We start from the raw sequence: 12,658 nt of genomic DNA, 5'->3' as shown, positions 1-12,658 counted from the left end.
ACAGTGCCATCCACAGACCCCCATAATAGTGTCATTCACAGGCTACCATTAGTTCAAAGCCCACCAAAAGCACACCTTTTGGTACAAAATATTTTTTTTCTTATTTTCCTCCTCAAAAACCTAGGTGCGTCTTATGGGCCGGTGAGTCTTATAGGGCTAAAAATACGGAACTTTCATATGGGGAGCCTTTTCCTTATCTATGAGTCTCCGTCCAAGCCTTTATTACGGCCAACAGCTCCCCATAGAAGTCTATAGAGTACTTCTGTGTGGATTCATAATGCGGTACATTCTTATGGCATCCATCTTTGTCACACTACCAGTAAAGGGACAGGCTGGACCAACACAGTTGTACGGATATTAAAATTAACATTGCAACCTCTGTAGCACGTGGCCTGTCAGCTACAAAGCTAAAGTGACTAATCTACATCTCTAGAGATGGATGCTGAGGCACTATTCACGTGATTGAAAATAGAAAAATGCCACCTAGAACACCTTAAAGCAGAGATCAGCAACCTTGGGCTCTCCAGCTGTTGTGAAACTACAACTCCCAGCATGCACATTACACAGCTGTTCTTGTTAACCCCATAGCAGTCAAAGGAGGATTCCGGTACGTAGTTTCAGAATAGCTGAAGTGCCGGAGGCTTGCTTATCCCTGCCTTAAAAGGGAATCTGTCACCAAGAAATTCACTGATAGGGTTTGGCCGCACAAAGTGGCCGTGCTGTGATTGGGATGCAGCCACCTTGTGGCTGAGTACTACACAGTCTTACAAGCCACAGCATAATCTACATACTGGTCTCTGACCCAGTGCTCTGAATTTGGAGGGCTCTTATTAGACCATACAACCGCCAAGTTCTCAGACTGTGGTTGACATTCTTCCAACTCAGCATCCACTCTGGCCTCAGAAAGACTAAAATCTTCATTACACAGTAAAGAGACTCAACACACTTGATAGCTAATTGTTGAACACCTCGTTCCTGGCATCATATCTGTGTCTTGGGTAGGGGTTCATCACATTGGCTAAAACAAAGGCCTCATCTACAGCAATCACAAAGGTGGCAGATAATTATATTGTCCTGGACAGTGGTCGTTGGTCAGTAAGTGCTAACCTATTGGTCAGTGGTCTCTGATCCATTCTAGAAGCTCTGATGTACACTGACAGTTTCAGTGCCTCCACAGAACCTGGTATCAATAGCTATAAATTAATAGTAGCTATCCACGAAGGCCAAATGTATTACTGAAAAATACTGTTTATAGTTAAAATATGGACCTTCAGTTGGGCAGCTTCTTGGCCGAATGTTCTTACCATTTATAAAGTGTGAAGCTACAGTCAGGTCCATAAATATTGGGACATCAACACAATTTTAACATTTTTGGCTTTATACAATACCGCAATGGATTTGATATGAAACGAACAAGATGTGCTTTAACTGGAGACTGTCAACTTTAATTTGAGGGTATTTACATCCAAATCAGGTGAACGGTGTAGAAATTACAACAGTTTTCATATGTGCCTCCCACTTGTTAAGGGACTAAAAGTAATGGGACAATTGGCTTCTCAGCTGTTCCATGGCCAGGTGTGTGTTATTCCCTCATTATCCCAATTACAATGAGCAGATAAAAGGTCCAGAGTTCATTTCAAGTGTGCTATTTGCATTTGGAATCTGTTGCTGTCAACTCTCAAGATGAATGAAGGAAGCCATCATTAGGCTGAAAAAACAAAACAAACCCATCAGAGAGATAGCAAAAACATTAGGTGTGGCCAAACTGTTTAGAACATTCTAAAAAGAAGGAATGCACCGGTGAGCTCAGCAACACCAAGAGACCCAGAAGACCACGGAAAACAACTGTGGTGGATGACCGTAGAATTATTTCCCTGGTGAAGAAAACACCCTTCACAACAGTTGGCCAGATCAAGAACACTCTCCAGGAGGTAGGTGTATGTGGGTCAAAGTCAACAATCAAGAGAAGACTTCACCAGAGTGAATACAGAGGGTTCACCGCAAGATGTAAACCATTGGTGAGCCTCAAAAACAGGAAGGCCAGATTAGAGTTTGCCAAACGACATCTAAAAAAGCCTTCACAGTTCTGGAACAACATCCTATGGACAGATGAGACCAAGATCAACTTGTACCAAAATGATGGGAAGAGAAGAGTATGGAGAAGGAAAGGAACTGCTCATGATCCTAAGCATACCACCTCATCAGTGAAGCATGGTGGTGGTAGTGTCATAGCGTGGGCATGTATGGCTGCCAATGGAACTGGTTCTCTTGTATTTATTGATGATGTGAGTGCTGACAAAAGCAGCAGGATGAATTCTGAAGTGTTTCAGGCAATATTATCTGCTCATATTCAGCCAAATGCTTCAGAACTCATTGGATGGCGCTTCACAGTGCAGATGGACAATGACCCAAAGCATACTGCAAAAGCAAACAAAGAGTTTTTTTATGGGAAAGAAGTGGAATGTTATGCAATGGCCAAGTCAATCACCTGACCTGAATCCGATTGAGCATGCATTTCACTTGCTGAAGACAAAACTGAAGGGAAAATGCCCCAAGAACAAGCAGGAACTGAAGACAGTTGCAGTAGAGGCCTGGCAGAGCATCACCAGGGATGAAACCCAGCGTCTGGTGATGTCTATGCGTTCCAGACTTCAGGCTGTAATTGACTGCAAAGGATTTGCAACCAAGTATTAAAAAGTAAAAGTTTGATTTATGATTATTATTCTGTCCCATAGCTTTTGGTCCCTTAACAAGTGGGAGGCACATATGCAAACTGTTGTAATTCCTACACCGTTCACCTGATTTGGATGTACCCTCAAATTAAAGCTGACAGTCTGCAGTTAAAACACAACTTGTTTCATTTCAAATGAATTGTGGTGGTGTATAGAGCCAAAAATGTTAGAATTGTGTCGATGTCCCAATATTTATGATACCTGACTGTATCTCCAGCCATGCATCTATTGGAGAAGATGGCATGAGGGGCAACTGGAGTTTGTATGAGATGTGGTGTCATGTCTGGTTCACAATTCTAGAGATGGCGAAAATCCCTAGCAAAAGTTCTAAGCACAATGATTCAAAGGAGTTTACAGTCACATAAAGCTATGGCTAATTTTAGTTCATGATGGTAATGTTCTAAATAGTCTTTATTATAAATTTCTTTCCATTTGGCTTCTGCAGAGTGTATGCAAGTCCTTCACCTAGCTAGTAGTGCTGCTGAATCTGATAGAAATCCGTCACTTCGCTGCTTCTGTTTTTGAATGCTCTCTCTGCTAGGGCTAGCTCAGCATTATATAATCATACCTTTTATTTAGGTATCTTATGTACAATGTAGACTGGGTGCAGGTAAACCTTTAATGGGACGCAGCGCTCGAACGAGCACCACAGCCTCTTCAACCACCTGATCGACAGAAGTGCAGGGAGTCAGACTGGCACCGATCTGATATTGATGATCTATCCTGAGGATAGGTCATTAATATCCTGACACTGGTTAATCCCTTTAGGTAGACCAAAGGTGGGCTTGAACCACTTAGTGCACCCTTGGTCCTCCTGCTTCCTTTACCAGCCCCTCGACAGGTCTGTTAGCCAAAATCTGTACTGGGAATGTGCCAATAGTCTAATGGACAGGACAGGGGCAAAATTATAGGGCCAGGAGACATGACAATGAAAAACCATTGCCAATAAGGCCTTATGCACAAAGTTGTATTCAATTTTCCGTCCACAAAAATCAGACTCTGGAAAAATGGATGATTTCTATGTGCATTCCTTTTTTTACACCGATCAATAGAAACAGTTATCATCTGCAAAAATAGATAAGAACAGGACCCGCAGTGAGATTCTCGGATCAGGCACACAGATTTGTGAAAAAAGGGGTGTGTGCATGGCCTCAATGAAATGTATAGGTCAGTGTGTTATCCATTTTAAAAACGGATAGCACATTAAAGAAAAATACAGTTGTGTGCATGAGCCTGAAGGCTTTCAGGTCTTAAAGAGGTATTCCCATCTTAGACAATGGGGGCATATCGGTAGGATATGCCCCATTGTCTAATAGGTGCGGGTCTCACCCCTGAGACCTGCACCTACACCAAGAACAGAGGTATAGGGTTTCCCAGGGTCCGAGCGATATGCCCCCATTGTCTGAGATGGAAATACCCCTTTAAATACAGTATTGAGCTCTTATAGCTATATGGTTTCTTCTCTCACTGGCTAATAGATGCCAATACAGCTCTGTTATATGATATCATCCAGCGTTTCCAGACTTCTAAATGCCATATGTAACTATCTACGCAATAATATCACACCTTGCTCGCAACTAAGCAGGATTACAATTAAAGGTGCTATATTTTGGCCATTAACATTTGTAGTCATTTGTAAACATCTAAACAGATTTTTTAACAGCCCTAATATTCTTCCTGACATTCCTCCAGATCTCTGCTTGTAGTCACCTCAAGGCCCCTTTACACTGTTTAACTGAGCAGACGATTGTCGGGAAGGAAGCCTTCTTTCCAGACAATCGCCTGCTTGTCAGTGAAGGAGACCGCTGCTATTACATGCAGTCATCTCCTCCACAGTATGGGGAGGAGCGATCTCTAATGTCGTCGCTCGCCCCTATACATAATCATTGTTTGCCAGCAGCAGAGGCTGTTTAGACAGCACGATCTGCTGCTGGCAAATGATGATTTAAAGGGAATCTGTCACCTAGTTTGAGCATACTAAGCTGTAACCATTGCAATGTTCAATAAACTACCTTCTTTCCAGCAAGGGTCTTCTTTCTTTTATTCACGTTGTCATTTAGATAAAAAAGCGATTTTTCGTTTATGCTAATGAACCTTCAAGGTGCCCAGATGGAGTGAATAAATTATATGACGTAGCGGAGGGGGCGGCGCCGTTCAGCTCGGCTGTGGGAGGAAACTTATTTATGAGGAGGCGTGCTGGGCTTGAATTTTAGGCGGGCTGGGCACTGCAGGGGGGCGTTACTGGGCTCTAGAGGAGAGGAATAACGCCCATCTGGGCACCTTGAAGGTTCATTAGCATAAACGGAAAATCGCTTTTTTAGCTAAATGACAATATGAAAAAAAGAAAGACGACCCTTGCTGGAAAGAAGGTAATTTATTGAACATTGCTTTCTCCCAGGCTGTGAGCTCTGCGCTGCGATTGGCCAGCGCTACAGCCTAGGAGAAGGAGACGCCCGCAGAACAAGGGCAGACTCCGCCTACTATAACCAAGTCCCCGAACATACCGGAGGACATAACGGGAGAACGGAGCGGCGCCCAGGTATAATAAGTGCAGTGAGATCCCTGGGCGCCGCTGTATAGGTCATGATACTTAGTTCACAATGTCAGGATCGGTGAAAGGTCCTCTTTAATATGCTAAAACCGGATGACAGATTCCCTTTAAGTGACTGCACAAATTATCATATTACCCGATGAAACAGCGTTTCACTCGTCCATTGGGTAATCGGCGGCACCTTTACAATGGCATATTCTCCTTTGATTACCTGATTATAACGGTATTCTGCTTGACACTGTAACAAGTCAAACTGTAATATACTTTCTTTAACCATTTGAAATGAAAAACTCAATAAAAACTATTGAAACAGATAATAATTAATGAGCGTTCCTATGAAAGCTTGTTAGAGATGATCTGCCCGATGCTCAGCCATATGTATGCTGCTGTATACAAGGGAGCATATGACAAGGACAGGTCTGTTAGCCAAAACTGCAAAAAATATATATATTCTGCCATCTGGGTAATATAAGCTACCTTATAAAACAACATAGAAGACTCATAGGTTTGAGTCTGCTGTATTCACGTGGGTAGCATACCTACCGCCTCCCTCCAGCCCTCCCACACAACAGTACCACTGGGGTGACCAGTCCCTTGTGAACGCAGCGAGTTACCTTCCTAGTCACAGTAGGTGTCATATATCCTATAGAGAACTTGAGATTCAAGTGACTCGATATCATAAATCCCTACTTACAATGAAGCACACAGAGCAGATGGTATCAGAGAACACGCTGCAGGTGTATGTTATACTGGGCACCGAGCCTCGCCAGCTGCTTGACAACTACGCCCTTGTGTCTATGGATTCTAATGTTTGATGATGCAAATGCCTTATCACCGCTACTTCTATATTTCTTGTTACAGAGCCCGCTCCCCCGAATGTACCCCCAAGAACCTTTATCCCTACAATGGCATCAACAGAAATAAAAGAGTGCCCATTGACTCCAGAAAAAGCAGATTTTGGAAATAACTCCTTTCTACTGTCTGACACATTGTTACAGCGGATGCAAGACATTGACACTCGCAGGTAGACAGCTTCATGATATTTTGATACAAATGTCCGAATGACCATTTACTCTATGACAATCCCTACTTCCTCTTAGGATAAAAGATGGCAAAGCAAAAGCTAATGATGATTTATGATGGTTTATATTAGTCTAATTTGATAGATTTCAATAAATGCAAGTGCAATGTGCCGGCCCCATAGGGCAAGCGTGAGGTGGAGAGGATAGGAGTAGTGGCTGCGGCAGTGAAGGTGGCTGTAGTCCTCCAGGCTGGGCCTGCAGTGAGTGGAGGGGCCCAAACCTTCTTCCCCTATGGACACACCCTAGACTTTCATGATGAATGGATGATGCAGTTTGACCACAGTATGCAATTTCTTATGATTCTGTGCGGTGCCTTCCTATATTACTCCTGCTAGAAGTTCACAGATAAATTTCCAGCAGTCTGCAGTAAAGGTACTGCTGGGTGTTACCAGTAGCAGGAGTGTCTGACTCTGTTCAAAGGGGTTGAGTCACTTCAGCAAGAGGCATTTATCATGTAGAGAAAGTTAATACAAGCCACTTACTAATGTATTGTGATTGTCCACATTGCTTCCTTTGCTGGCTGGATTCATTTTTCCATTACATTATACACTGCTCGTTTCCATGGTTACGACCACCCTGCAATCTAGCAGCGGTGGCCATGCTTGCACATTATAGGGGAAAGTGCCAGCCTCTCTGGTGACTGGGACTTTGAGAGCTAACAGACTAGTGCTTTTTTCTATGGTGTGCAAGCATGACCACCACTGCTGCATTGCAGTATGGTTGTAACTAGTGATGGCCAGTTCGCAGTGTTCGCCGACGAACACATGCGATCTGCCATCTTTATTCCCAAGCCCGGCGATGCACAGGTAAGCCCTTACCTGTGCCTGCACTGCGAGCCGCTCTGAAACACATGCGGTCACCGGGAACATGCAGTTCCGAGAACAGCCCAATGAAGGCCCCCGGCGGCTGTTCTCGGAACTGCCTGCTCCCGGTGACCGCATTTGTTTCAGACCGGCTCGCGGCGCAGGCACAGGTAAGGGCTTACCTGTGCATCGCCGGGCTTGGGAATAAAGATGGCAGATCGCATGTGTTCGTCAGCGAACACTGCGAACTGGCCATCACTGGTTGTAACCATCAACCAGCAAGTTGTGGCGATAAAATTAGAGAAAGGCGCTCATAGGGTGAGTATGTTCAATAAAAGATAAAATCTATTATAGGAGGTAGTTTGCTCACCTATTGGGGTTGCACCAATTTTGGGCGCAACCACAATGAAGGCAAAAAGCAGAGAGTTGCAACGGTTGGTGCAGCCTGGATTCGTCCGGTCACCTTGGGCAGGAGCCACCCTGCCATTCGGGTAACGGTAGAAGAAACGAGACGCTGAACTTTACGTCCAACGTGTGGACCTTGGGAGGCGCACTGACACAACCGGTCATAGACAGTATTTAGGTTTCAGCTATTTTCATTTTATTCATAGACAACGCGTTTCGGGGTACTGGGGACCCCTTTATCAGGTCTGGATCGGATCAGCAGAGCGGTTGCTGCTGCTGAATCCGAATGACACGAGGAGGACGCTGACCTGTTGTAGCGCGCGCTGCTGTAGGTAAAAAAGGCCTCCCAAGGTCCACACGTTGGACGTAAAGTTCAGCGTCTCGTTTCTTCTACCCTCTGGTTGTAACCATGGAAACGAGCAGTGTATAATGTAATAGAAAAAGGAATCCAGCCAGAAAAGGAAGCAATATGGATAATAACAATACATTAGTAAGTGCCTTGTATTAACTTTCTCTACATAATAAATTCTATTTGATGAAGTGACACAACTCCTTTCATTTTCAGGTGCAGATGCACCTATTACTGGACTCCTCTTCTGCCATCCAAGATGGTTGCACCGCTTCTCATACTACATGATGTATCCAGTGCATTGGTCGCCCAGAACACTTCCTACTTGTCCAGCCCTTATCTTGGATTAACCAGCACTGATCACATGAGCAGTGCTGACCAATCTGAGGGCAGCAGGAAGTCTATTGGGCTATCAAATGCACGGGGTGCATCCGGCAGTCTGAGAAGTGGGGCGGCCATCTTGGATGGCAGAAAAGGAACCTAAGAATTTGTGGATCTGTACCCAAAAAGATAAAATGGAGGGCACCATGTAAGTGTCCTGTTCTTTTCCCAGTTAATGTGAATTTTTTTGTGTGAACTGGAGAGTTGCTTTAACTAATTGAGACCCCTAGGTCTGCACAGGTGCTATATAATAAACTGCTTGCAGGGGTGCACATACCCTCACATTTTCTTCTATCTATCTACCCTTAGTAATTGTCACGAACCAGCGGGTGTGAACCCACTGTGCCACGTGTCCTACTTCCTCTAAGGGCGTTGTCTAAGTGAACCCTTCGATCTTCACAGTACCCCTGATGGTGGGGATAGACTTTCCTGAGGGGAAAGGCACCTCTTGAGGAGGATAGGCACACAAGGCAGCTGGTCCAGGCGGACCAGGAGGTACCTGAGCACCTGAAAATAAAAGAGTCCAATTGCCCCCCGAAACAATGCCAGAACAGGTCAGAAGCACAGAGGTTAAGAAATGATAAGCTCAGAGTCCTGTCTACAAATGCTCGCAGTTTAGGTAAAAAAATCAATGAACTTGGGTCAATAATGGCATCTGAGAATGTAGATTTAGTGGCTGTTACGGAGACATGGTTTAATGAAAGAAATGACTGGGACATAACCATACCAGGGTACTCTTTATACAGAAGAGACAGAGAAGGCAAGAAAGGAGGAGGAGTGGCCCTGTATGTGAAAGATAGCATTAAATCTAACCTAATACAAGTTGGTGAGGCCAACATAGAGTCAGTTTGGGTTACGTTGCAGTTTGCTAACCATGCAGTAACTCGTGTAGGTGTGATATATAGACCACCTGGTCAAGTTAAAGAACTAGATGATCTACTAGTTGAAGAAATAGCTAAAATGACAATGAAAGGAGAAGTTATCATTATGGGAGATTTCAATCTTCCAGATATAAACTGGAAAACCAAAATAGCAAGTTCTACCAGGAGTACAGATATTCTAAATTCCCTACTGGGGTTATCTCTACAACAAGTGGTTGAGGAGCCAACCCGGAGGGAGGCCATTTTGGATTTGGTATTCACAAACGGGGATTCCGTATATGATGTCATTGTAGGCAAAACCTTGGGATCTAGTGATCACCAGTCAGTGTGGTTTAATATAAGAACTGTGAAAGAGTCCCACCACACAAAAACAAAAGTTTTAGATTTTAGAAAAACAGACTTTTCAAAAATGAAATTAGTCATAAATGAGTCCTTATCAGACTGGAACGGATTACATGGAGTCCAGGAGAAATGGGACTACTTAAAAGGTGCATTATTGAAGGCAACAGAAAATTGCATTAGACTCGTCAGTAAAAGCAAAAAAAGGAGGAGACCAATGTGGTACTCAGCAGAAGTGGCCCAAATCATTAAAAATAAAAAGCTAGCATTTTGTAATTATAAAAAAACCCAGAGCAATGAAGATAAGGAAATCTACAAGATTAGGCAGAGAGAGGCCAAGCAAGTTATAAGAACTTCTAAAGCGCAGGCAGAAGAAAATCTAGCTCAGTCTATGAAAAAAGGGGATAAGACATTCTTCAGATATATAAATGAAAAAAGGAAATTAAAACAAGGAATAACTAAATTAAAAACAAAGGACGGAAGGTATGTAGAAGAGAATAAAGGGCTAGCCGACTGCCTTAATGAATACTTCTGTTCAGTTTTTACAAAAGAAAAAGGAGAAGGACCTCCACTAGAAAGAATGACTATTAAATCGTTTGATGCATGTATCTTTACAGAGGAAGATGTTCTAAGTTTGCTGTCTAAGGTGAAGACAGATAAGTCACAGGGGCCTGATGAGATACACCCAAAATTATTAAAAGAGCTTAGTGGTGAGCTGGCAAAACCGTTAACAGATTTATTTAACCAATCATTAGTAACAGGAGTCGTCCCGGAAGATTGGAAATTGGCAAATGTCGTGCCCATTCACAAGAAAGGTAGTAGGGAGGAATCGAGCAACTATAGACCAGTGAGTCTGACATCAATAGTAGGCAAATTAATGGAAACCCTATTAAAGGATAGGATTGTGGAACATCTAAAATCCCATGGATTGCAAGATGAAAAACAACATGGGTTTACTTCAGGGAGATCATGTCAAACAAATCTTATAGATTTTTTTGACTGGGTGAATAAAATAATAGACGGTGGAGGTGCAGTAGACATCGCATATCTAGATTTTAGTAAGGCTTTTGACACTGTCCCACATAGAAGACTTATCAATAAACTGCAGTCATTGAGCATGGACTCCCATATTGTTGAGTGGATTAGGCAGTGGCTGAGTGACAGACAACAGAGGGTTGTAGTCAGTGGGGTTCCACAGGGATCTGTACTGGGACCGATTTTGTTTAATATCTTCATAAGTGATATTGCAAAAGGCCTCGCTGGTAAGGTTTGTCTTTTTGCTGATGACACAAAGATATGTAACAGGGTTGATGTTCCTGGAGGGAAACGCCAAATGGAAAAGGATTTAGGAAAACTAGAAGAATGGTCAGAACTCTGGAAACTGAAATTTAATGTGGATAAGTGCAAGATAATGCACCTGGGGCGTAAAAACCCAAGGGCAGAATATAGAATATTTGACACAGTCCTGACCTCAGTATCTGAGGAAAGGGATTTAGGAGTAATTATTTCAGAAGACTTAAAGGTGGGAAGACAATGTAATAGAGCAGCACGAAATGCCAGCAGAATGCTTGGATGTATAGGGAGAGGTATAAGCAGTAGAAAGAGTGAAGTGCTTATGCCGCTGTACAGAACACTGGTGAGACCTCACTTGGAGTATTGTGCGCAGTACTGGAGGCCATATCTCCAGAAGGATATAGATACTCTAGAGAGAGTTCAGAGAAGAGCTACTAAACTAGTACATGGATTGCAGGATAAAACTTACCAGGAAAGGTTAAAGGACCTTAATATGTATAGCTTGGAAGAAAGAAGAGACAGAGGGGATATGATAGAAACTTTTAAATACATAAAGGGAATCAACTCGGTAAAGGAAGAGAGCATATTTAAAAGAAGAAAAACTACCACAAGAGGACACCGTTTTAAATTAGAGGGGCAAAGGTTTAAAAGTAATATAAGGAAGTATTACTTTACTGAGAGAGTAGTGGATGCATGGAATAGCCTTCCTGCAGAAGTGGTAGCTGCAAATACAGTGAAGGGGTTTAAGCATGCATGGGATAGGCATAAGGCCATCCTTCATATAAGATAGGGCCGGGGGCTATCCATAGTATTCAGTATATTGGGCAGACTAGATGGGCCAAATGGTTCTTATCTGCCGACACATTCTATGTTTCTATGTTTCTATGTACCAGAAGTACAGACATTGTCAGCAGGCTGAGTCGTTACCAGGAGTAACAGTGTAGGACCGAAGGATGAGGCAGAGGCGAAGTCAGACAGGCAAAAGCTCAGGGCAGGCGACACAGGTACAGGTCAGGCAATCCGGATCTGCAACAGGAGAGTCAAGGCAAGCAGGCAGGGATCAAACAGGTAGCAGGAAGTAAGGAACACAAGCAGATATCAGGAATCTTAGCAGGACACCTTGACACTGAGGCATCTGGGAAGGGGGCTGAGCCACTTATATATGTGCAGGAGGGCTAGGATTGGTCAGCGAGGTCAAATGACCTAACCCATAAAGCACAGGGAGTGACGCACGCCGGCCCTTAAGGAAGTGCTGCAGGAAACAAGCAGCAAGCATGCTGTGGCCAGGGCTGAGAGGAAACTGTGGAGCGGATCCCAGAACAACAGCACCTACACAGACAGAGCCCAGGACTGCAGCGGTAAATGGGAAGCACTGGCAGCAGATCCCCCATGAACACTGCGCCCGGGACCGCGGTGGTAAGCAGGGGAGCAGTGGCGCACAGCAGCTGCTGTTACACTAATGCACACCACAGCAGCTGTAAACCTCATATTGAAGCAAGCGCAGGGGTGCACCTATCCTTTCTGCTGCCTGAGGTGTAAATTGAAACAGCTCCCCAACCTCCCAATGCCAATTTCCTAACCTAACCCTTTCCCTCCAGCCCTACTGTGAAAGATATACTTGGAAAACATTACATACAGGTCTACAAAACACACAGGGTAATGCAGTGCCATATAGTGTGCCCACTGTGCTTCCCAATACTATACTGCAGAAGCAGATAATCCCCCTTCTGCTGCCCCCCTCTTGCCCCTACCTGGTGCTGCCTGAGGCAATCGCCTCACTGGTGATGCACCCCTGAGCAAGCGATACAGTGTTTGACATGACGCTCCCTCCAAACTTTACTA

General features: G+C 43.9%; 1 protein-coding gene across 1 annotated transcript in view; it reads left to right on the top strand.

Moving 5' to 3' along the window:
* INPP5D (inositol polyphosphate-5-phosphatase D) overlaps positions 1-12,658 on the top strand; it is a 227,840-nt gene that overhangs the window by 95,762 nt on the left and 119,420 nt on the right. Inside the window, exon 4 of the mRNA XM_040427895.1 lies at positions 6,145-6,307. Coding sequence (XP_040283829.1) covers positions 6,145-6,307 — 163 coding nt within the window. The remainder of the gene's footprint in view (positions 1-6,144; positions 6,308-12,658) is intronic.

This window comes from Bufo bufo, chromosome 4, assembly GCF_905171765.1.
Source record: "Bufo bufo chromosome 4, aBufBuf1.1, whole genome shotgun sequence".
Taxonomy (NCBI): Eukaryota; Metazoa; Chordata; class Amphibia; order Anura; family Bufonidae; genus Bufo; species Bufo bufo.
The sequence above is the reverse complement of the archived record's forward strand: the minus strand, read 5'-3'. Positions and strand labels throughout refer to the sequence as shown.